Raw genomic sequence first — 25307 nt, 5'->3', positions numbered from 1 at the left:
TTTCCTCAGTCTGCTTTTTATGTGTTTGATGTGCAGATCACCAAGGGAAGAAAAGAATACTTGTGTAACCACAAATGTCTGGTTTGGGCATTTTCAGGGAGTTTTGTTAAAATGATACCCTAGGCAAAGCAGCTTGGTTTAAACCCGGGGTTGCAGTGTCCAGGAGCTGAGCTGAGCTTGGGCCAGAGCTGCAGGAAGCCGAAACTCCAGGGACCTCCAGGGGAGCAGCATTCACCGAGGCTGCAGTGCAGGTGGCAGCTCGGGCTGGGGCTTTTCCTCTTCTCCATCCCAAATCCAGCATGAGCTGCTTAACCCTGCTCCAGTGCAGCCAACTTCCCCCTTATTCCCACCACTTTTTATCCCAGGAGAGGGGCTGGGATGACACCTCCTTGCCCCCCACCCTTGTGTTAAACTCTCAGACCCACCTGGGGGGGAGTTTATTCAGGTGGGGTTTGTGGAGGTGTCCTTTTGCAGGAGCAAACCCCATACCTGCAGCAGAACGTTGGGCACGGTGGCTCACGGGTTTTATCTGGCAGAGGATAAAATATTCCTTTCCAATGCACTTGGCAAACAAATGAGCGAGGCAGAAATACAGATTGTGTTTGCTAATGGTAACAGGCTGCCAGGGAATGTATAAACCGCTATGCACTGGGAGGGAAATTCCTCCCTTTCATGTGAGATGTCGGGGCTTTGCAGCTCTCCTGAAATGCTGCTGCTCCCTCTGTGTTTTCTGCAGGTTTTTTGGTGGGGGCTGGGGGGAATCAAGTGAGCAGAGCCCCGGCTGATGCTGATTCATGGTGAGATCCTCAGGGATCTTTAGGCAGCAGAGATAAATGCCAGGGGTCTGCTGCATGGAGAGGAATTAGGTCTGTGCGTGCATCTGTAGTGCCCCGGCTGCTCTGGGGAGAGCTGCATCTCCAAAGATGATTTTGGAGCTTAATCCGGTTAGATGGAGCATTCCCCAGCTCCCCACATCCTCCTGGGGCTGATTTCTGGGCTGCTGGATGTCTTGCAGGGAGGACCATGAAGTTCCCTGTCCTTGGGCAGTGCCTGCTGCAGAGTGCCAAGGGCAGGTCCAGCTCCCTGCAATCTGCCATGGGAATATGAAGCAGCAGGGACAGTGGGTGTGTTTTATGTGCTCTAGGGTGTAGTGGGGATTTTAGGGTGAGTGATTCCTGAGGAAAGGGGTCTCACCTGTTCCTGGGACACATTGGCTGAGCATCCTGGCTGCCCCTCATCTCCCCACATCCACTGGGGACCAGTCCATGGATTTCAAGCTGGAAACGGTGTTTGGCTTTGAAGTTAACATTTGCATCTTTGGGGACAGATAAGAGGAGAACTGGAGGTGATGCCTTTAGTTTTGGGTTTTCCTGTTCTCCTTGGATGTGCTTTTCTGATGTGCTGGGGTGATGAAGACAAACCAGTCCTATTCCAGTTAAGGACAGTTTCTCCAAACTTAAGGCCCTGAGCACAAACTATGTGGAAAGGTGGAGGGTGGGTTCATGCAAATTAACCAGAACCTATAAAAGTGTAAGATTTTGTGACCAAATCCTCTTTTCCTTCCATCTTGGAGCCATCCAGGCAGAGGCCACCACTGTGGCACTGATATTGCTGGGGTGTGGCTTTTGTAGGCCTCACAATAAATACCCATTTTATTCTCCTTAACTCTGTGTGTAGCCTCTGTTCCAGCTCCTCAAGGCATCAGAGGATAGGGAGATGCTAGAGAATACTCACATGTGGAATTATCTCTTGCAAATATTATTTTTTTTTAGTGTGCTTCCTTTCCCCCCTCATTGTGGGTATTAATTTAAAACATGCTTTCGACTTCGAATTAAACAATTCATATTAAAAAGGCCTCCATGTATTAAGTGAGTAACATTAGACTGCAATAAATTATTTTTGAGAACTCCTCTAGAAGATGGAGAGGACTGGGAAGTGCAGAGCCCGTGGTGCATTGCAGGACCCACAAGGGTTGGTGGGGAATGTGCACATGAGCTGAGGGTAAGGATGTGTATCCTGGACAGTAAAATCCTACACAAATGAGTCCAAGGAGCAAGAAGTAATTGTTCTGCAGAAAACAAGGGGGGAACAATGAATTTTCAGCCTTTGAGGGGCCCAAAGCATCCCCTTGGTCAACCTTGGCAGCCTCCCTTGTCCCTCCCTCGCTGAATGTTGCAGAGTATAAAAGGGCTGTAATTATTAAAATGCTGTGTTCAGGAGAATTTAGCCTCTCATTTGGTTTGTCCTAGTGACCCTTCAACAACTACTGTGGAATTACCTAGCCTGGGATCTGCCAAATGCAGCTGGCTGGGATTCAGCCTGGGAGATGGGATGATTCTCCATGGTTTTGGTAAGGCACAGCTGCTCCCTAAAATATTTTGGCAGCACTTGCAGGACCATCAGCCCATCTTCCCTTGTGGGGTTTGCTTCCTCCATCACCCCAAATCCCACCCTGGGTGCTCACTCAGGTGATCCCTGTGCTGAAGGAAATGAGGCTCTGGCCCTCTGGGGTTGCCTCTGCTTCAGCAGGGCAGGCACTGTCACTGCTCCCTCAAAAAAAACTCCTGGGTTATCTAAAAATTAGGGGTTTAATTCACATTTCCAACTGGTTTGCAGTTCCTCTGGGTTTACCTGTATCTTTCCTCAAATACTTGGTGTACTCAAAAGCCCAGTAGTAGGTAAAAGAAACTCAGTATCACGTATGGATTTCTCTGTTCCTGCCTCACTCTGTGTTGTTCCTTGTGCCACCAGTACAATCCAAACTCATTATTTTCTCTACATGGCTCTTTTGATCTGCTTTTCTTCCCTTCCTCTGCTGCGACAGCAGAGACCATGAGAAGTGGCTGGAGCAAATGTCATTTGTCTGGTCCTTGAGTCCAGACAATTTGGATTAAAATATGTCTTAAAATTAAAAACCTAGCCCTAAAAATATTGTTATCTTCCCAAGGATGCCCTTTTCCTCCCTGCAGTGCATTTGGAGAGAGACTCCTGCATGTAAATCTCCTTGTGCTGCTGGTGCAGAGTGGTGAAGGCTTATAAACCCCCTTGAGGTTGGATAACTTAGCCCAAATAATGACAAATATTATAACTTAGCACAAATAATGACAGCTGCTAAGGAGGGTGGAGAGGAGCCTGCTCCCAAAAATGCAATTCCCATGGAAAAGCTGGCCTTGTGACCAACCCCATTGTCCTGCACCACATCCTCATCTCTGTTCAAGCTGAGAGCTTTGTGTGGTGCTGCCCTCTCAAAACCAGGCTCAGGGCAATGAATAGCTCCAGGGAGCTAGATTAGTGACCCCAAATCTAAAAATATAATGTTATAAAAAATTTTTAAAAATCTTTCCTCAATTGCAAATCATTTCCCAGTGGTTCCCAACTGAAACAACAATGTAAAACATCATAGATAACATCCAGTCCTGCCCTATTTAGAGCTGTGAAGGCAGAGGAGAGTTTCTTTTTTGTCACATTTTCTCTGGAGATGCTGCTTGGGCTGCTGGAAGGATTTCTCTGGAGTGCAGCTGGTACTTCCAGCCCTCCTGGGTGTGCAGCCTCCCCTCGGGGCTGCCTTCAGTCTGTCCAGCTTGATTGCATGCACTAAGGAAGGGAATTTATGACACCTTGCAGTGGTGTGGTTTATAGGTGCCTTCTGCCATGTAATAAATCTTAGTCACAGGGCACCCAATTTCCAGGTGTCTGTTCAAAACTCCCAGCGTGCAGGTTCCCCTCAACATCTCTGTTGCTGTATTTTGATTTTTCACAGTGCTTAGAGCTGCCAATGCCTGGAAAAACTGCCTTTGCTGAATTCCCCTGGAGCTCTGCTTCCCTTCCCTGGCCAGAGCTGGATCAAATAATATCTCTGCCACGCTTTGGAGATAAGGCAGGAGCTGAGCAAACCTGCCACTATCTCTGCTTTAATTTTTCCTTGCAAATAATGTGGAGCCAATGCCTCTCCACCCAGATCAGCTCCTCTTATCAGAGGGATAATAACTGGCTCACTAACCAACATAATTCCTCTATAACCCCCAGCAATCTTTTGGGAGGATTTTGCAAGTGGCTGAAGAAACAGAGGAAAATCTCTGGCTGTAGGATTAACTGGTACAAAATCAAGGCAGTATTTTGACCGTGTGCTTTAAAATATAATTAAAAAAAATAAAAACAGTCTGTGTGTATAAATACAATGACTGCATTTCCACTTGTTTTCCTCTTAAGTGGTCCCTCAGTGGCTCCTGCAGATGCAGAGCCTGGCTGAAGTGTGCAGGAAAGGAAGGTGCCCAGGATCACGAGCACGTTTGGGATTTGAGGTGTCCGAGCTGCCCGGGCAGTGCTGCTCTGTGCTCATGTCTTGCTGTGGATGCTCTGGGGCTGCTCTGCAGCTGCATCACCTCCTCCCTGCCCTGTGCCCTGCTCCAGGCTGGGCTGTGCTGCTCTCCAGGCAGACACATCCACGCCTGGGCAGCTCTGAGAGCCCAGGGGATGATTTTTGTCTCCAAATCTTTGTTTTTCCTGCGTTTTTGAGTTCTGCTTGCCAGCGGTTTCCTTTCCGCCTGCTGAGCCGCGGGTGTTGGAAGCGAGCTGGGCTGACCAAGAGCTTTGGGTTTCCTTGTTGATCCTGCTCCCTTTTTTTTTTTTTTTTTTTTTTTTTTCCCCTTTTCCAATAAAAGGGAATCAATAGCAGCCAGCAGCACCAAATCTCTGCGTGTTGCACGATCGGATTCTTGTCCCAGGATCCGGCTGGGATTATCGGCTGCCTTTGCACTTTGAATTTTAATAGCATTAACTCTGGCCTACTCATGTTCCCTTAAAATCCCATTTAAAGTTGCCTTTGTAAGGCAGGAGCAGACACCGCTCGGGCTGGGTTTTCTTCCTCCTCCCTCGCCTGCAGAAATCACAACCAGAATTAAGAGACAGATTTTGAAGGTTAAAACTTCCCAGATTGTTTCCCTCTCAGTTGTCATTTCGGGACGGTTTTGTTTTCTTTCCGATTGCATCAAATATTTGTGCTCCTGTGGGGACTGTGGTGCGAGGGTGAATCTCCCTTAAGAAAATAAAGAGATTTTTTCCATCATTTTTGTGGCGTAGCTGGGGGGAAGTTGGTGAAAAGAGCAGTTACCAAAAGTGGCTCAACTTGGGGCTGTGCTGTGCCTCTCCTAAAGCTCCTGAATTGTTTAAGGCGTTGCTGGGACTTTTATATTTAGAAATATTGAAATGGAGACCCTTTCACCCAGCCTGAATTTTAGATGCTTTTCCTTCTGATCTCACAGGCGGCCCCTGAGAGAGGAGGCTTGGCCAGGATCCTGTCCCAGCACAAAACAGCTAGATAATTTTTTTTAAATCACTCTTTTATCAAGTGAAAAAGAGTTTTGAAGAATTTTGAGTCTTTGAAATCTTTTGGGTGTGCTCAGCAGCGTGTGGGGTGTAGTGGGTGTCTGGTGTGTGAATGATCAATTATTTCTTTAATTTTCCCAGTTATAAAACTAATCCTGGAATCATTTGGGCTCTTCTTCTCCCATCCTGGTCCCACACACTGGTGCTTGCACCAAGTAGAAAGAATTGCATTTGCCTGTGGCTTTTTTTATCTTCTCCAAATCCCCCCGTTGCTTTGGATTTTTTTTTTGTTATTATTGGCCTCATTTTTTCAGTACAACAATGTTTTCTCTGGGAAAATGCCCAGTGTTGGGCACAGCTTGGGAGAGGTCCTGTGAGGGCAGTGTAAAAAGGTGGATGACTTTGGAACCTTTATGTGAATAAATAGCAGGAAATAACATCTTTTTTGTCTTCCTCAAGTACCACATTGAAAACCCATATTTGAATTATGACTCTTGATCATATTTAGCTTTGAGTTAATACAATTGCTTCTTGGGTACCTGTCTCTTAGGATCACTGTATTGCTTATTTTCATTTTCTAGCTCTGGCTATTTGAAAACCATGGTTTGGGTTATGTGGAAGGGATAAGGGTTCCTGCTATCAGCTTTGCTTGCTGAGCCTTGTGCAGCACATGGGGGGAAATGCATGAGTATTTCTATATTGGTCATAGAAAATTATTTATGAGATTTTCATGAGCCTGACTTAAAAAAAGTAAAGTTGGGGAAGAGAAGAAAGAGAAGAAGACTCCAGATGCAATCATTACTGTGAGATTTGTGATGCAGTGATGAAAACTAGCAGCTGCTGTTGTCCATCTTGCTCCAGTAAACTCTCCCTTCTCCTCCTCTCTGCTCCTGTCCCACCTCCCCTCCCTGCTGCCCCGTGTTTGTCCCTGGATGATCTCAGGAATATCAAGGATGTCGTGTTGGAGCCTCATGGCACTGTCACTGTGCCCTGGCTGCTGTCCCTGCAAGAGTGGCAGGAACTCTCCAGGGTGCCCAGAGCAGCTGTGGCTGCCCCTGGATCCCTGGCAGTGCCCAAGGCCAGGCTGGACATTGGGGCTTGGAGAAACTTGGGACAGTGGAAGGTGTCCCTGCCATGGCAGGGGTGGAACAGGATGAGCTTTTAGGTCTCTTCCAGCCCAAACCATTGTGGGATTCTATGACCAAGTAAAACAGGGCATGGAAGGGTTTGTACATCCCACTTAACAGAGCACTGGGGATTTCTTGGGGAGCTTGGAAAGGCATTTAGTGCAGTTTAAAAATCAAATTAATCATTCCACAACCTATTTCCAGCCAGGGTGCAGCATCTGGGGTCATTGGGATCCTGTTTTCCTGGAGTCTGATGTTCTCACCTGCTCCCTGCTCACTCACCTGGTGCTTTGCTGCTGCAGGAATTGCTGTGCTCGACTTCCCTGGGCTCTCCAAACAGAACATTGCAGGCAGTGGCTTCCCCCAGGAAGCATCACTGGTTTGCTTCATCTGGCTGGAAATAAAATACTTTTTTTCTCTCTTTCTGCTTAGCTGGGTTTCAGTGCATCCTCACACCTTCTCTGGGATGTGCTTTTCCACTCTAATAAGATTCAATCCACAGAGTGTTGAGCTCATTCCACAGGGATCCAGTCCCACATTCCAACCCACAAATCCCCACCCTAATGCTGTCAGAACTTGGGATTGTGCTGCTGGCTTTGACATACAGCTTCTATGCCTTCTGCTGCCCCCTTTGGTTTTTATTTTATTTATTTTATTTTATTTAAAATTTCGATTTCATTCTATTTTCCCAGCCCCAGGTTTGCCTGGTGCAGTGCCCTGATAATTCCATAAGAGCAGCTCCCTGCTGCCTCCAAGCACTGCAGCACAAGCCAAGATGAATAAAAGGCTGTCACTTTTATTAACTTTGCTACCTAGTGTGGTGTTTAATTCCAGGCAGGCACCCAGTGCAGCCCTCCCAGCTTTAAATGGCTTTTCCTGCCTTTGGGAATGTGTGTAAAATAGATGGGGCAGCATTACACCACCCATTGCCACAATCCCATCCAGTGACACTGTGGGTATTTCAGAAAAACAAACATATTTTCGGTACTGGTTGGCATTTCCCTCCTCATTTTCAGACTGAAAAACCTCATTTCCAGTACAGATTTGGGGTCAGTTTGGTTTTTTTGCCCAGAGGGGTTTTGAATTCCTGATCCAAGGCCAGGTTGAATGGGGCTTGGAGCAACCTGGGATAGTGGAAGGAAAGTGGAATGGGATGAGCTTTGAGGTCCCTTCCAACCCAAACCATTCTCTGATTTTATGGGCATGGGTGTATTTGTTTCATCACAGTCAGGTGTGCTGTGATATTTAGTGTAGTAGTAAGATTTTGGTGGGGGAAAAAATGGTTTAAAATCTCCAGGTGTTCAGTTTTTGTCCTGAACCCCCAGGCAGGGTAAAACAACCTTTGCAGTGAAAAGTTTCAATAAGCATAAATTAGAAGTTCAGTAAGTGGTGAATAATTGGTAAGTAAAATATTGTCTCTCTTAGGCACTTGGAAAAACCTTCAAGTTTATTTCATTTGTTTAAAAAAAAAATTAAAAATAAGAGGGGAAAAATAAGGTTTTTGAAACAGGATTCTGGGTCTTCAGGGTGAAGGGCAGTGCAGTGGGAGCAGGATGCACTGGGGCATCTGGAGAGTCTGACGTGGGCTCAGCCTGTGGATTCACACCTGCCAAGACCAGCATTATCCTGTTAAATCAACATTAGCCTCCTGAGCATCAGAATTTGGGCAGTTTTCCTGCTGCCAGCCCCTCACCTGCCAGGAAATCGATGGGCAGGGAGGAAGCTGCTCGTGCCATCCGTGTCCGTGCTGCAGTGCAGTTATTTTTATCTATTATATATTGTTCCCAGGGGAATTATTCTGGCCCTAGCCTGTAGATAAGGGCTGTTACTAAATGAATGTGAGCTCTACCTTGAAGGTTAAATTGCTGCCTTGCAGGTTGGTGAGGAAGGTGGGGAGATGTTTACCTTCCTCCTCTGAAAAAAACCTGTTAGCTCCAGCCTTGACCTGGCAATTTCGTTGAGTACTACTTGAAAAAGGCAAGTATTGCACTGAAATGCTGTGTTTAGCCCTCTGAATTGGTGGGTCTTCCTGATTAAGATGCCCACCCACTGCCAGCTCTCAGGTGGGATCCCACAGCACTGGAGGAGGCTGCCAATTTCCCCATAAATTTGGGAAAGCTCCTCACAAACATCCCCAGGCTGCAGGTCACAGCTGGGGAATGGGGCATTTTTGGGTTGTCCTCAAAAATCAAGTGGCAGGTTCAGAAAGATTTTTGGCCAAAAGCACCCAGTTCTTAGTGGCACCATCATGGTGGTGCTGGTCCTGCAGACTGGATTAAGCCCAGCCCTGGTTTTGGCATCTTCTGGGTGTGAAATAAATTATTATTGGCAGCAATACAGGCAAGGAAAATGGTGCTGGTCCTGCCCTGGGTCGCCCCTCCCCAGAGTTTGGTGTGGAAGCATTAGGGTGGAAAATCAGTAGGAAAACATACAGAAAATGGCAGAAATGGTGACTGCCCTGGCCAGGGGTTAATTTTTCAGTTGGCAGCCAACCCAACTATATATTTATTCCTGGCTTAGCCAACAAGGAGTGGGTTGGTGATTGGAAAGCCACCATGGGATACACTGGGTGGGTAATATCAGGATGTACATTGTGGAGCCTTCTCCTCATATCCTGGGGTCATTTCTCTGTTATTGTTTGTAACTCAGCTCAAAGGGTTGGTCACACCAGCAGTGTGGTGTCCCCATGCAGCTCACAGTGTCCAGGTGAGCCTGCCTGGCTCACAGTGTCCAGGTGAGCCTCCCTTGGCTCACAGTGTCCAGGTGAGCCTCCCTTAGCTCACAGTGTCCAGGTGAGCCTCCCTTAGCTCACAGTGTCCAGGTGAGCCTGCCTTGACTCACAGTGTCCAGGTGAGCCTGCCTGGCTCCATCATGCCAGGGGATGCAGGGATGTTGGGCTCCATGCAGGGATGTGGGACTGCAGCTGCAGCAGTGATTTGTCTGCAGGTCCCCCTGGTTAACAAAACACGGCTGCTGCAGGTTTTAGAAGCTGTTAGCATGAACCATTAACTCTTCCTTTTAATTATTCAGGTTGCCTCTTTTAAATTTCTTTTTTAAGTGGAGCTAATAGGCTTTGCAGAGGAGGCTTCCAACCACAGCAGTTCCTCCCTGGAGGAGCCCTGTTTGTGCATCGCCAGCTAATCTCTTTTCTTCATTATCCCTTATCTTTCTTTAGCTGATTAATTGCTTTCAATTGATTTATAAATATTCTGTTGATACACACAGTGACAGGAGGGGAACGGGATATGTCCAGGCTCAGAGGTCATTGATCCATGCAGCCCCTTGGGCTTTCCTAACCTGCCTCACAAATCCCAGCCAGGCTTTATTCCTACTGGTTTTTTGTCTTTGCAATTCCTGCAAGCAACCAAAAATTGTGCTGTAGCATCACTTGGAGTCTATGCACATGAACAAGCCTTGTGCCTGGTGAGTGGCAGGTTTGGGGTGTAAAGAAATGGGGTTTGAGTAAGTTTTGGTTGTGTTGATGAATGCAGCAGGTTGTGTGGGTGTCATAAAAACCTGTTTTCTATACTGAATTCCCTAATATACATATATTTATATATATGTATGTGTGTGTGTGTGTAGGTGGAGTGGTTGATGAAGACAGAGCATTAGAAACTCTGGGGAAGCTCCAGGGCAGCTTAAAAAAGTAATTTAGAAAGGCAGTAATACGTGGGTATAAAGATAGTGGCCAATATCAGAGTGGAGTTGCCCACCTTCAGCCCCATCCGAATCACACAGGGCATTGAGGCTGCAAAGCCATTTTTAGAAACAGCAGCACATTTATACACAGGGATAAATCATTAACCTTTCCCGACAGACTTCCCATTTCCCCTGATATTTCTCTGCATGCAGCCTGTCCCCTCCAAGTGCCCCCACGATCCCTGCTGGGGTGGGCTGAGCTGGGAGGCTCTGGGGACACGGTGGCCCTTGGTGGCCTTGCAGTGACATTCCTGGATGTGTTGTGGAGGAGATAAGGCTTCAATAAGAAAATGTTTCCCGAAGTTTGAGATGCACCACACAACTCTGGGGTTTGTTGTTGCCTATGTATTAGTATTTTGCTATTATTATTATTATTATTACTACTACTACTACTACTATTATTTTCCTTCTCTTTCCCTGTACAGTGACTGGTGGCACAGGCACAACCCCAACGTGTGGCACTGTAATTACACGTTGCTAATGAGTGATTGCAGCTCCTTTAGCAGCCCAGCCTGACACTTTATCGGGTATTTGCAGGAGTCGTGTAATTTTTGTATCATCATATATGGTAATATATTCACTGCAGCATGACATGGGATGAGGTTCAATGAATAATGTAAAACCCAGAATAACACTGAATCTATATGAGATGTGCTTTTCCCCCCAGCATTGTTTTAAAAAGGAAAATATTGATTCTGGTGGGGTTCAGTGGTTCAAAGCTCTCGGAGAACTCACGTTTTGCTGATCGATGCCCACCCCGGCCCTCCACAGCCACAAACGTGCAGCTGTCTGTGCCATCCCTCACCTCATTAGTGCTGACAAAGCTGGGGAGGGCAGGGAGGAGTCAGTGACATTTGCAGCTGGATCCAGATGTTGCAGAAGCACAGCAGGTTCTGTTGGATTCAGGTACCAGGTGAAACCTCCCTTTCCATAATACATCCATTTTTCCTCAGTTACTGACTTTGAATGCAAATTAGGATGGATAATTTCTATTTGTTTTCCTTTTTAACCAATTTCCCCCTATTCTGATCTGTGTCATTTATATTTGCAGGCCATTATCTTAGTCTCATTAGAGCCTTTTAGCATTTGAATGAAAATATTGTAAAGAACCCAGAAGTTAGGCATAAAATGTCTGTGATGATAGCCATAATCCTCGTGATAAAATTAAAAAACACAATAGAAATAACTGTGATGAGCTCAGGAAGTTGTCCCAAATGAGATTGGAACCAACATGATGTTTGCCCTTTCCCCATTGCTTTTTTGCCTCTTTAAAACAGCTTTTGCAGTGCTGTTTTCAAGAAGGGGAAAGTTGCTGTGTATGACCTGGGTGGGGAGCTAACAAAAAAATTAAAATTTTTCTCACTACCGAGGCTTTAATTAATAACTGCAAAAACTCTTGGTGATGCACGTGTGATTTTCAGGAGCTCAGAATACTCTGGCAGCACTGAAGGAGGAGGAGGTGCTCAGCAGTGCCAAGTTCCTCAATGAAAATTACTCTCACCGCCTCTGGTTTTGGAGCCAGATCGATGTTAATTAATCCTTGCCTCACATGTTACGTTCTCCAAACTCACCACCGTCAGATTTTAACTCGGTAAAAGCAGATGGAGGTTCCCGAAGCGCCTCCGAAATTCCCAGCCAAGTGCTCTCCTCAATGACAATGCCAATTTGTCATGAGTGAAATGTTTGACAAAAATCTGTCATTTTTGAGAGAAGTTTTTCCTTGAAAGAGAAACCAGGGGGAGAAAAGAAATCAGCTCTGTTTTGAAACATGCCCTCACTCTGTTATCTTTATTTCACAAAAGAGGGGGATGGAGAAGGGGGTTCCCATGGCCGTGGGAGAGAAGTTTTAGGAAGTTTTCCTGGAAGCAGGTGGCATTTTGAAGCAGGAGACTTTGTATGAGGTCTCCAGATTTTTCTGTTCTGGTGGTTTTTACGGAGCTCTGTGCTCCAGGTCAGATGTGGCTCTCAAGGGCCAGCTCCTGGATGAAGGTGCATGGATGCATCACTGCCCTTGTGCAGGGATTCTTCAGGCAGGGCTGAGCTTGCACAGCAGTGGCTGCAGGCGCTGGTGCCTCCAGGGCAGTGACACACAGCACCAGCCATATGCTCAAGCTGCATTTATCAGCCACCAGCTCCTATTCCATGTAGGGAGGGAGAGCTGTTCCCTTTGGAGCAGCAGTGCTGAAGCTGAGTTGCTTTTTCACAGAATCATAAGACCATCAAGACTGCAAAAGCCCTCTAAGATCATGCAGTCCAACCAACACTGCCAAGGCCACCACTAACCCATGTCCCCAAGTGCCACATCCAGATGTCTGTTAAATCCCTCCAGGGTTGGGGTCTCCACCAGTGCCCTGGGCAGCCTGTGCCAGGGCTGGACAATGTTTTGACCCCAACTTGACTTGTTGCCAGTCTCTGGTAGGCCCTGCCCTTGGGGGTGATGGCTAGGCTTTCTGGCAGAGTTGGGACAATTTTTGGTGGTAACCACCTGTAGCTTGCTTGCTTCTATAACCATAACTCTGGTGAGACCATGCCCAGGCAGCTGGAGATGGGACACACGGTGCAGGTTTGTCCTCTGGTGGGAGTTGTTAAGTTTGGATCAGCCTGCAGAGACCTTCAGAGCCAGGCTTGGGTGAGAAGGATCTCCTGCCCCTGAAGAAGGGTCTTGGCTAGGGAGGGCTGAAGGAGCTTGGCCAATTTGGAATGAAGGGCCAGACCCATCTGCACTGACACCAGCACTTGTCCTTTTCCCAGCACCATCAGCAGCCAGAATCCAGGGGGAGTGGCTCCAGGGACAGAAATACCTCCCTGGCCTCAGCTTCCACCTGGCTAAAGCCATGGACCACCACTGACTACACAGCAATGGCTTGATCCAGACCAAGGAGAGGAGACCAGTACCCAACCCCAGTTTAAGCACAGCCACAGGGTGACTGCTGCCTGTCACGGTGCCCAGAGCCTGGTGGCACCACACAAACCCAGCTGAGGCATGAGCCACCTTTGACTTAAGCAGCACCGTTTTTCCGTGTGCCTTCCGAAGGGATTATTAATCACGAAGGAAGGGGCAGGGGAATCCTTTGCGGGTCCATGGCCGGGTCAAAGAGAAGCCGGGCTGCAGTGTGTCAGCACGGACCCGTGCTGCGGGTGTGACTAACAATGCCGGGCCACCATTAGTCAGCAGAAGTCAGGATTGAGCCCAGCCCAGCACTCCCGCTCGCTCACCGGGCTCCTCTGCCAGGGAGGAGGCTCCGAGTGGAGCTCTTGGGGAGCTTTGGGCTTGTGCAATGCGAGTGACGTGGAGAACCTCCTCCCTCTGCTCTGGTTCGGGGCATGCACTCAGCACCCTGCCGTGCCGTGGCAGGTCACACGGCTACCTTTGCTCTGCCATTACGTGCCGAGCACGATTAAACCCGCAGGTGCCGCGGGGCCGGCGGTGATTCCCGGCTCGCTGGGGAGGCTCCGGCCGGTCCCGCTGCGCTGCGAGCTGAGTCGGCACGGGCGGGCTCCGACTTGATCCCCGGCGAGAGGAGTTGTGCAAGCAGGGCGCGATGGGAGGTGACGCAGAGCTTTCCTGGGCTTCCCGGAGCTGAGGTGGGTGATGGCAGGTGGGGCACCGCACACCTGGCAGCAGAGCCGTGCCCGGCCGTGTGGCAGTGCCAGCGTGGTGCGCGCACCGAGTTTGCCGCAATGAGAACCAGCGCTTGTTGCACAACAAAACCAACTCCCTCCCCAAGCCTGTGGTGAGGAAGCAGCAGGATAGGGAAGGGGCAATGCCCGCCAGCGCACTGGGAGGCCAGGAGGGTCACGGGGTGGGTGACAACCTGGTTTATTGACCCGGGTGGCCATGGGTGCATCCTTTCCTAGCCAGGACAGCTCACTCCTCCTCATTTCCCACTTCCCCAAAACGTCAAAGCCCATGGACACGGGGTGTGCCTCAGTTTCCCCATGCCTGAGATACTGCTGCTGTAGGGTGGGGGAGCTGGCTTCATGGTGGCTGGCAGAGGCTTCGTGCTGTTGTAAAGGGGAATATGGTGATTATTTTTGTTCTGGACTGTGTTTTATGAGCTTTGTGCAAGCGCTGCCTTCCTGGGCAGAGCAAGAGGTGTGTGATTGCAGTGTGCTGAGGCTGCCTCCAGAGCATCCCCGAGCCAGCAGCAGGGCTCGTCTAGTGAGATCAACAGTGTAGAGACAGGCAAAAATTCATAAAACCAAAGGGCTTCTGCCCAGTTCTTCATCGCTTTGGCAGGTGAAAAACTTTACAAAGCAGACCTGCTGTGGGGCCTTGGAAACAGGCAGCCCAGGCAGCAGGGTGAGGGCAGGTAATAGTGCACCGTGGAACATAGGAAGCAAAAAAATATTCGTATTACGAAAAATTTCCTCACTGGAGGAGTGATTAAGCATTGGAACAGGCTCCTCAGGGGAAGTGGTAAAGTTGTCATCCCTAGAAGTGTTCAAAAAACAACCAGATGTGACACTGTGCCATATAGTTTAGTGGCCATGGTGCTATTTGGTTAAAAGTTGGACTTGATCTTGGAGTCTTTTCCAGCCTTAATGATTCTATGGAAAAGGTATACCAGCGTGCTGGGTTTCAGAGAGTTTGGTTGTTCTGGTGTATTTTTATGTGGCTTTTATCACAGAAAGGCAGGTGGTCTCTGCGTTCTCAACGGGTTTTGCTTTGTCTCTGCTCGCGCCATCCTATATAAAATAAGTAACAACTGCATTGCGAGAAAAAACTCTTTATGTTTGCCTTGCGAGGGCGAGCTGACCCGAGCCGTGCGCTGGCTCCGGGGCTGCTCGCCGCCCTCCTGCCTCAGCTCTCCCCCTCGCTGGCCGAGTATCGCCGACAGCGGTGCCGATGGAGCCGGGACGTGGCTGCGGCCGCTCGGTGGGTGGCAGCGGCGGCAGCGATGGATGATTCCAGCCGGGAATCATTTCCGCCGCCGGCCGGCCGCGGGTTCCTGCGCGGCCCCGGGGCTCCGGGGGAGTTGTGTGGCCGCGGTCCCGCGCACCTCGGGCTGTGCGGGGCAGAGCCACTCCTCCGAGCCGTGACATCAAGCCACCGGCAAGAGGTCAAATTCCCGGCGCAGGTAGCGCTGGCCGCACTTCCGCGCTCTGCCGGGCGCTACCGGGGAGGAGCCGCCCACCCGGGGACCCCTCCTCGCCCCCGGCCACCCCCGGGCCCGCCGTGCCCCGCCATGAAGTCGGAGCAGGAGGAGAGCAAGGCGGGGACGTGCCGCTGCCAGCAGGGCTCCGCTCCGCGCCCGGCCCGTTGTCCGGCTGCCCGGGCACGGCCAGGGCCGGCCGCCGACGATGCTCCGGCCAGGGCGCTGTGCCCCCGCTTAGCCCACCCAGGTAAGGGGGTCCCCGGAGGGTCCCCGGCAGCGCTGGCAGCCCGGCGTGCGCGGCTTCCCCGAGCTCGCTTTGTGCTTGGAGCTCGCTTCCTCCTGGGAGAAACAAAACAACGCCGGGAGCCGCCGGGGCCGCGGGCAGGGTGGCGGTGGTGGCCGTGCTGTCCCCTCGCCCGGGACCAGCCAGGGGCAGGGGAGAGGGGCTCCGTGCCCCCGCGGCGCTGGGGAGGGTCGGGGCGGGCGGCTCCCGGTGTCCCGCGGTCCATCTTGTGTCCCGGAGAAGTTGGAGCGAGCCGGGAGCTGGGGAGGGCTCGGAGCCGGCTCCGGGGGCTGCCGCGGGGGTCTCAGCCTGTCAGCCAGTGCCTCTTCTGCCCTGTGTGCTTCTGGCAGCCTCCACAAGCCCCAGCCTGGCCCCCAAGCCCCTCTGCTCGCCCTCACCCTCCCGCCGGCATGCACAGGGGTTCAGATCTGGTTGTATTTATTTACATCCCCTGTGAGACACCCACCAACATGTGGCCAGGGCAGACCAGAGACTGGGTGACTGCGTGGTGGAATAATCCTTATTTTTGGGGTGGGGGTAACTTGGCAAGCAGGCGGTCTCTGCACGTCCTGCCCCAGCTGGGTGGTGGGGCATGGGTCAGTGTGTGTGGGGCTGGGGGTTCTGTCCCAGAGCTGTCACCATGTGGGCACGCTGAGGCCGAGCTGATGTCTAAGTCAGGAAATGCTCAGAAGTGGTGTTTGCAAGATGTGCTCTCACTGGGTGAACGCTTTTCCCTGAAGTTATTATGGATTGTCTGTGGCCAGGTGTGACAGCTCACTCGTAGCACTGCAGCAGCAGCATAGGGTGGAAGTAAAAGTTTATTTAAAAGTGGGAGATAGCTGTGCAAAGCCAAAATTCATTTAATTAATCCAAGAGGCTCTGCTGGGCGCCCTGGCACCCACCCAGGAGGGAGCACTGGGTAGCCAAGAGCTCCTGTGAGGTCATGGAGTGCCACAGTGCTGCAGAGACTCCGTACTCAGGGATGTGCCTGGGATGCACAGCAGGACTGGGCTGTAGTGGTGATTTACAAATGTCAGGCCCTTGCACTTATCCCCTTGAGGAGATGATGGTGTGGGCTGCAGAGGGGGCTCATTTTGAGCCACTCTCAGTCCCTCGTGGTGTCCAGGTGTTGAAGGGAGGGGTTGGATGTGTTGCCTTTGCCCCAGCAAGTCCTGGGCAGTGGCAGTAGCTGGCTCCTCTTACAAATGCCTTGGGTTGGAGGGACCTTCAAGCCCATCTCATCCCAGCCCCTGCCATGGGCAGGGACACCTTCCACTATCCCAGGATGCTCCAAGCTCTGTCCAACCTGGCCTAGGACAATTCCAGGGGCAGCCACAGCTTCTCTGAGCACCCTGTGCCAGGGCCTGCCCACCCTCACAGGGAAGAATTTATTCCCAATATCCCATCCAACTGTGCCCTCTGTCAGTGGGAAGCCATTCCCCCTTGTCCTGTCACTTCAAGACCCTTGTCAGAAGTCCCTCTCCAGCTTTCTGCACCTTTGCAAGCAGGAGGTCCCAAGCTGAGAAGCTGCTTAAAAATCAGAGGTGATGAGATGCTCTTTAAAATACAAACTCAGCTCATCCCTGAGTATTGAATCTTTATTTTTTTTCTTATAAGGTTCTTTATGACCCTTGCATTTCTCATCCTAGGACAGAGGTGTGTGTTCATGTATATTTATCCTGCTGATGTTCTGGATAAAAATACACCCTTGACTTGTGCCCAGCAAAGCAAAAACCATCTCACCATCAAACTCACAAAAGCGGCACAAAATGCAGCTTTCACCTGAGATACTGATTCACCCACACGAGCCTCAGCGTTTGTTCTGCATCCATTTTTAATACGTCCCCTCCTAAGGCAGAAATGTGTGTACAGCAATCGTGTCAGCTGAGTGACATGGAAAAAAAAGGCTTTTAAATGAAAGTGATGCCTGTTCCAAGGCCAGTAAAAGACTTTGCTGCTGCATGGAGAGTTGGTCTGCTGCCCAGAGGAGTCCAAGATGGGATTTGCAGGAGCAGGAGTGGAAACTTCAGCCCCAAAGGCTGTCTGGAGGCATTCATCACAATTAAAAAAAAAAAAAAAATCTAATTGGTGGTGTCTGTTAACACCCATCAATGGTTGAAGCATAAAGGATGCAGAATCCAGCAGTGTCATGGAAGTTTAATGTGATCAACTAAAATATAATTAACAGCCAGTTATTTCAGTGGGAATGGTAGTTTTCATCAGTTGCTCTGGGAAATGTTTAAATTGTATTATTTTCATCTCTGCCCACTTGCAGCAGATTTGGAAGGGGTTGGGATGAGTGATGGGGCTTGTCCATCCAAGGCAATACCTCCTTCTTGTCTGAGTAGTCAGGAATTACAGAAGGCACCCAGTTCCCCTCCCTCCCCAGAAAAAAAGGTTAAAAAGAGGAGGGAAAATTTGAAAGGGATAAAAATATTGGGGGAAATGTGCTGTGAAAGCTTTTTACATTGAGGTTGTTGCATTTAGGAGGTGATTCCTAATGACAGATTTAACTTTGCACCCTGATATAATAACACTTGCAAGGGTGAACTGCAGAAAAAAAAGCCTTTTAAAAATATTCTCTTCTCCTGATTGCTTTGGCATCATGTTGGGGGTGTGTGGAGTCCCTTGTGAGGGGCACTGAGCCCAGCTCCCTGCTAGAGAGGGCTGGTGCTCACTTTAGACTCCTTTGCAGCTTCAAGTAGAGGCACAGCTCCATCCAGCTCCTAGGAATCACATGGAAATCCTCCCTCAGCCATCTCTATGTGGAAGAAATAGAGGCTGAAATGAGGTTCCTGAACAATTGACTCCATTTTCCCAGCTATTGGAACTTTTCTGTAATGATCACTAAGAGCTGCCTGCAAACGACATGTTTTGGGTCATTTATTTAGGTACTTTAACTTGGCAGAGCAGCGGGGGTTTCCTCCCCCCTGTTCTAAAATGAAGCTAAAATTTCCCTTTCAAGTTGAGTCTCTTAATGTAAATTATGCCAATAACATGGGATTTCTCCATGGACACTTGTGAGCAGGAGATGCTGGAAGGGTGGGATGGAAGCTTGGAGGAGAGTGATGGAGAGCAGATGCTCTGTGCTTTGAGAGGGCTAGTTGGTGTGATTTTGGTTGAGAGGGATAGTTGGTGTGATTTTGGCTGAGAGGGATAGTTGGTGTGATTTTGGTTGAGAGGGATAGTTGGTGTGATTTTGGTGGGCAGAATAGCAGAGGAAGCATTGGAGTGATAGAAATCCTGTACACAGGTGGGTGTCATTGCAGGTGTGTGCCCAGAGAATTTGTGGTTGCCCCGTTCCTGGAAGTGTCCTAGGCCAGGTTGGACAGAGCTTGGAGCATCCTGGGACAGTGGAAGGTGTCCCTGCCCATGGCAGGGGCTGGGATGAGATGGGCTTGAAGGTCCCTCCAACCCAAAGCATTTGTAAGAGGAGCCAGCTACTGCCACTGCCCAGGACTTGCTGGGGCAAAGGCAACACATCCAACCCCTCCCTTCAACACCTGGACACCACGAGGGACTGAGAGTGGCTCAAAATGAGCCCCCTCTGCAGCCCACACCATCATCTCCTCAAGGGGATAAGTGCAAGGGCCTGACATTTATAAATCACCACTACAACCCAGCCCAAAATGAGCTTTAAGCTCCCCTCCAACTCAAACCAGTTTGTGATTCCATGACATTGGCAGGAGCCCTGAGAGGGAGTTGGAAAGAGGGATTTTCCTATCAAACCCTGTCTGCATGGATTTTGCTTTCCAATTTTATATTTATATATATATATATATATATATATATTTAAACCGGATTTGGCTTTGCCATATGTATAATAATATATATGTAGCAAATATAACTATATATTGCAGACCATAATCCTTTTTTCTACAGATATATATATGTAAGTCTATCTCAAATTCTGTGTCTGTAAAAGTAAGAATTTTGGATATATGGCTGATCAATAATTCAGGTTCTCCATAGGCTTTGGCTTGCAGCCAGCAGCGTGGAGAGCATGGTGCTGCATGCTTCTCTCCAGATTACATCTGTAGCTTCTCACAGATCTCTGATTTTAATCCTTCAGCAGTTTCTGCCTGGTTCAGGAGCCGAGTACTAAGTGGGGATGAAAATCCCTTGTTGCCTGTTTCGGAGGAGAGATGCTTTTCAGTTTTTTCAGTGTTTCTAACTGTGACCAGAGGGGATCAGTGCATTTTTGGAGAGCTGCACTGGGCAGTGCCTCACAGCACCTTGGGCCATGCCCAAAGACCCCTCTGGAATTCTTTGCTGCAGAATTCCTCCCAGGCTGTCTGTCCTTAGTCTTGTCTTCCCTCTCCCTTTCCCAGATCACTTCCTGCTTCGTGGGGATTTTCTTGGTTCCCACCAAAATCCTGCAATTTGCAGGAATCCATCGGGATCAGTCACCCCCTGTGCAAGCTGCCCTGCCTCCATCCTCATCTGCTGGTTAATTTTTTTCCCAGGAATAGCCCTTGGTGAAGTGGCGTGTAAGGAAAAGGTGAAAATCAGTTATCAGTGGGGGAAAAAAAAGGAGCTATTTGTTGTAGCCAGGGGTATTTTGTGGGGCTGCAAGGGGATTTCTGTGGCTGGGGAGGGCACTGGGTGAGTTTTACACACTAAATACTCCACCATGTGTGAGCCCTTCACATCCTCTCAGGGTTCCCAGAGGCTGGAGAGGACACACTGCATTTCTCCCATCCCTGGGGAAGATCCTGTTGGCCTTGGCCTCCTCCAGTTCTTGCTTTTTTCCCGGATTTCAATAAAGCACTTCGGGCTGCACCAAACCCCCCCCCAGCCCGGAGCTCGACTGTTCCTCATTAGTGACTTTATTGCTAAATAATTTACAGAATGGGGCCTTGCCAGTTTTCATTGGGGAAGCATTTCAAGTATGTGCAGCAGATTTTCTGCCTTCCTGGCGCAGCTGCCGGGGGGAGCTGCCTCTCCCTGTCCTGCCGCCGGCGTCACCTCCCGGCCAGCGCTGCTGGCAAGGAAACAGCCCATGCAGGAGGAGTAAGGGGAAAAATCCCCATGTTCCGTGTCCAGCTGGTGTCCTCCAGGCTGGCTGCTGCACTGGGGAAAGGACACAAGCACGGTGGTTTAGGGAGGAGGCGTTTGGGTTTAATTTCTGTTTTGTTTTTCTGGTGACTGTGACACGTGTGCTGACGGGGTCATTTTTTCTCCCCGTGTCCATGATGCCAACCCAAGAGGATGTGGATGTCCCATCCCTGGAAGTGTTCAAGTCCAGGTTGGACTTAGAGCAGCCTGGTCTAGTGGAAAGTATCCCTGCCTATGGCAGGGGGTGGGACTGGATGGTCTTTAAGGTCCCTTCCAATCCAAGCCATTCTATGATTCTGTGAAATCAATAAGCCAGTTTGGGATGTAAAAGGGCTTTTCTCCACCTGTTTTTAAAGGAGGGGAAAGTGAAGCCAAACTCAGAGGGAGGATTGCAATGGCACATGCACAGCCCAAAAGTGTTTTGTGTGATGAGGGTGATGGGTGCAATGTGGAAATAGCAGAAAGGCACTTTATTACATGAAACAGTGGGTGCAGCTGTAGGAAACGAGGTGCTGGAGCTTTCCTCCAGTGCCTGATGTGGAGGGGATCCCGGCTGGGTTCTGCCAGGATGCTCCTGCAGTGTAGCTGCTTGGAGGAGTGAGCAGTCACTGGGTGTAAATCTGCAAAACTCAGGATTTGGGGCTGCAGATGGAGGTGTCATCTTCCCTTTTCCAGTCTCACAGTGGTTTTGTTGAGTGTGCCCTGAGCATGTGGGCGGCTGGAGGCAGAGCTGAGATGTGTGGGAGCTCAGGAGACTCTGTTGGACCCCAGCCCTGTCAGTGAGTGGTTTGGATAGGAAAGTCCTTCTTGGTTTCTTCTTACTATTACTATTACATATTAATATCTATTTTTATTTTTTTAATGCAAAAACCATCACCCAGTGGAGGCTCCCCGCCTCTTTCCCATCACATCCATCCTCTTCCTCCTCCAGTCCCAGCGTGGTGCAGGTTTTGGGCTGTGCAGAGCAGTTTTGCCAGCAAGGGAGGGGCCACCCCTCCAGCAGCATTTCCCCGTGGGTTTGAGTTTTGGAGTTTCCAGCAGGGACTGGGAGCTGTGCCGGGAGCCATCACTCACTTCCTCACATTGTGTCTCTTCTTCCTCCAGCGCTGCTGCGGGAGGAGGTGGCCCAGCTGCAGGAGGAGGTCCACCTGCTCCGGCAAATGAAGGAAATGCTGACCAAGGACCTGGAGGAGACACACGGCAGCAAATCCCCGGAGGTGCTCTCGGCCACCGAGCTGAAGGTGCAGCTGGCACAGAAGGAGCAGGAGCTGGCACGTGCCAAGGAGGCTCTGCAGGGTAAGGGCTGCACCACACCCCGCCTCAACTTCCAAAAAGTTGGTGAATGATGAAAGGAAAAGCCACGCTTTTCACCTGCACTCTGCAGAGTGCATTCACCAGGCGCTGCTGGTGGGGGTTTGGTGTCGCTGGGACCCTCCCTGCTCTCCTGCCCCAGCAAGGGGTGGTGTGGAGCTGGGTTGGACCGGGGTGCAGCAATGGGCTGGGAAATGGGATGTGAGGGCTGATTGCAGCACTGCAAAGGAATTCCTGCACAGCTGTAGAGCAGAGCCGAGGCAGCAGCTGAAATGCAGCTGGTGATGGGGTTTGGGTTGGATTGGAGCCCCTCGGACGTGTGGGAGGGAATCTGTGAGATTCCTGGTGACTGCACCTTTCCTTGTCCAACGTGGGGTTAACTCCAGGTGAGTGCAGGGTCTCCTCCTTCCCTCATGCCTGCCTTTGGGGGTTTTTGTGGCAGTCGGGGCTGTGCTCTCCCTTCCTCACCAGCACAGCAAACCCCAGGAGTGGGGTGCGTGGAGTAAAATACAACATTGCAGCTTTTCCACTCTAAAAGCAAGCTGGCAATAAATGCAGACAGGATGGTTTGTTAGCTGGAGCCAGGGGATGGTCCTGAGCAGGGAAAGCTCTCACGTGTCAAACCCTGGCAGTGCCGTGGCTCTAAATATCATCTCAAATCCCCAGCATACCGAGTATAACTTGCACTTGTCAGCTCGTGTTTGCGGATTATGAGGAGAAGCTGTCAAAAGTTTTCAGGCTCAGAGGTTGAACGGCACGTGGGGAGCTGTGGGGCCTCTGCATCTCCCCCTGTCCAGGATGCTGAGATGCTCAGAGGCACAGGGAATTAGGCTGAGTCAGTATTTGGTGAAAGGACTTCAGGAAATTTTGTTATCACTCTCTGATGTGTAAAAATATCCTTATGTATCAGCAGCAGCCAAAATACCTCCAAAATCCTGCCTCCCCCCACACCGCCAGTGCAGCCTCAGGCAGCAGGAAATGCTCTGGGTTTATAGAACTGTAATTGGAGGAGAAAAACTGCAATTAGGGAATATTTGCTCCATGTGGATGGGACGGGACAGGGGGGAAGTGCTGATAAGTGCAAAATGCAGAAAAGCAGAACTATTATAATGCTAGTTGCAAAAAAATAAGAGTAAGAAGTCATCTCAGAAGCTGCAATGAGGTCATATGTGCTTCTGTGGAGGATAGTCCAGAGCAAAAGTGAGTTTGGCTTGAAAATTGTGAGTATTTAAGGAATATAATGCTGGGGTTTTATTGAGCTTTTATTTGCCAATAGTCAAGCCTCTGAGCTTGGTTTTCCAGGACTTCTCTGTAGGTGTGGTCGCTGGGAAGAGAGAATCTCAGCTGGCACTTGGATTGGCACATAGCAGGAAGCTTTTTGTCAATTGATGTTCCTTCCCTGTCCTGCAATATTGAGAAGTTTTTGTGGTTTTTGGGAAAGTTGTCCGGGCTGGAGGCTCTGAGCAGCAGAGCAGGTTTGGCAGCAGTGACTGAGATGGATAACTTGAAAACGAGATCAGCAACTGGAGGGGGAAAAAATCCTTTTTCCTTTCCATGAAAAATTGTCCAGAGAGAAACGTGGCCAAAATTGGAGGAAAAACGGTGTCTGGTGCCTGGTTCTGCCAGGGGAGACAGAGCTGCTGATGGACACCGTGGGGAAGTCATGGCTCTGTAGTAAGGAACTGCAGGATAAGGCCGTGCCAGGAGCACAGGGAAACTTGGCCACACTGTCTTATAGTTCAGGGATCTGTGTCAGTTGGGTCCTGCAGTCAGAGCATCTCCCAAGAGCAGCTCCTCCTCACAGCCTGCACTCCTGCACCCCAGTCCCACACCCTCACCAAAGGCTGCCCCACATCCAGCAGCATTGGCTGCAGCATCCCTGTGCCTGCAGCAGCCCACGATCCATGGTGGGTCCTGTGGAATGTCATTAGCAGATAAATTATATGGAAATCTGTCATCATGGCTGGCTCTGAGCCTGGAAGTGCAGCACAGCTGGTTCAGATGGATCTTGGCTCGCCAGGCCATGCTGCAGAGGGAAGCAGAGAGGGTTTTCTGGTCGGGTTTGCTCTTGGGGACTCCAGCAGTTTTTAAGAGCCTTTATTTTACACAACCACACAGGGTTTGGTTTGTGATGGATTCCATGGAGGATGGGTTCATTGTCTCCCTTTGGAGGACCATTTCCAGCCCTTCCCAACAGTATTTGGCACAGGGATAAAGCTGATCAGCCTGTGCTGCATCTTCCCTGTGCCATGCTAACAAGTCCTTGCTGTGGAGGGCAGGAGCAGAGATCTGTCCCAGCACAGGATGCTCTGCAAGAGCAACTCGACCAGTTTCTTTATTTCTGTCAGCATGTGCTTTGTGCATCTTTATTCCACTTTTTCCTGGGCTAATTCCATCTCTTGCACTTTTTAAAATCCATTAACATCCAATTAAAACCCCATAGTGCTACATCCTAGCACCCTCTCCACCTCTGCCACGGCTGAGACTCTGAATTGTGCTTCCAGCATTGGTGCAGTTATTATTTCTCCTGTCCTGGCTGGAAAGGTGTAGATGTGGTCTGGATTTCTGGTGTGGAAATCCCTGATGGGAGAAGTTGCAGACAGCTTTATTACTGCTGGTCCTGCTGTGGGCAGGGACTGTGCCCAAGTGCCTGGAGGATTCAAGGAGCCTCTTGGCTGGGTGACATCCATGAGTGTGTGGGCTCGTGGAATCAACCCCATTTCTGGGAAGCTTTATCCAATATGCTGGAGCTTGCCTGAGGGATTATCACACGGAGAGCAAACCTGGTTTCTGTTTCCTTTTTGAGTGCCAGGGTGGAAACCTCAGGCTGGCTTTCCCTGCTGCTTGGAAAGGCAGGAACCAACTTCATGGTTGGTTGCTTCTGCTCCACAAATGGGTTGTAGCCTGGTTTTCTCCATCCCTTACCATCAGCTCAAAGCTGTGACTCCCCAGGAATAATATTTGGGCTGGGGAAAGGCCTCTGCAGAGATCCACAGCACACTCAACTTGCTGCAGTGAGGGGGTGGGTAGCAAATAAATGAGGGGATGGGTGTCCCAGTGGATGAATGACTCAGAAGATGGGGGTTGCATCAGATGGGTGTCCCAGAAGGATATGTGACCTGGCAGATGGGTGTCCCAGAAGATGGGTGTCCCACTGGGTGGATGTCCTGGCAGATGGATGTCCCAGCCGTGGACCCATCCAAGGAAAACATCTCCACTGTAAGGGCATGGGTCTCTACAGAAAACCTGTTGTTCTCCTTTGAAGACCCACCTGAAGTATTCAGAAGTCATTCACCACCTTGTTGACTGCTGGGTCAGGTTTGGAAAGCCCTTGGCTGTTAGCAGGTAAACTCCCCCTAAGGAGAATTGCCTCACCTAACTTCTTCCTGAAATTTGACATTGGGC

General features: G+C 49.9%; 1 protein-coding gene across 2 annotated transcripts in view; it reads left to right on the top strand.

The window, feature by feature from the left end:
• Positions 1-25307, top strand: part of KAZN (kazrin, periplakin interacting protein) — a 203785-nt gene that overhangs the window by 169065 nt on the left and 9413 nt on the right. For both annotated transcript variants that reach the window (XM_088178556.1, XM_088178557.1), the window contains one exon: positions 21696-21887. In XM_088178556.1, coding sequence (XP_088034682.1) covers positions 21696-21887 — 192 coding nt within the window. The remainder of the gene's footprint in view (positions 1-21695; positions 21888-25307) is intronic.

This window comes from Sturnus vulgaris, chromosome 25 (genome assembly GCF_052056855.1).
Source record: "Sturnus vulgaris isolate bStuVul1 chromosome 25, bStuVul1.hap1, whole genome shotgun sequence".
Classification (NCBI taxonomy): Eukaryota; Metazoa; Chordata; class Aves; order Passeriformes; family Sturnidae; genus Sturnus; species Sturnus vulgaris.
The sequence above is the reverse complement of the archived record's forward strand: the minus strand, read 5'-3'. Positions and strand labels throughout refer to the sequence as shown.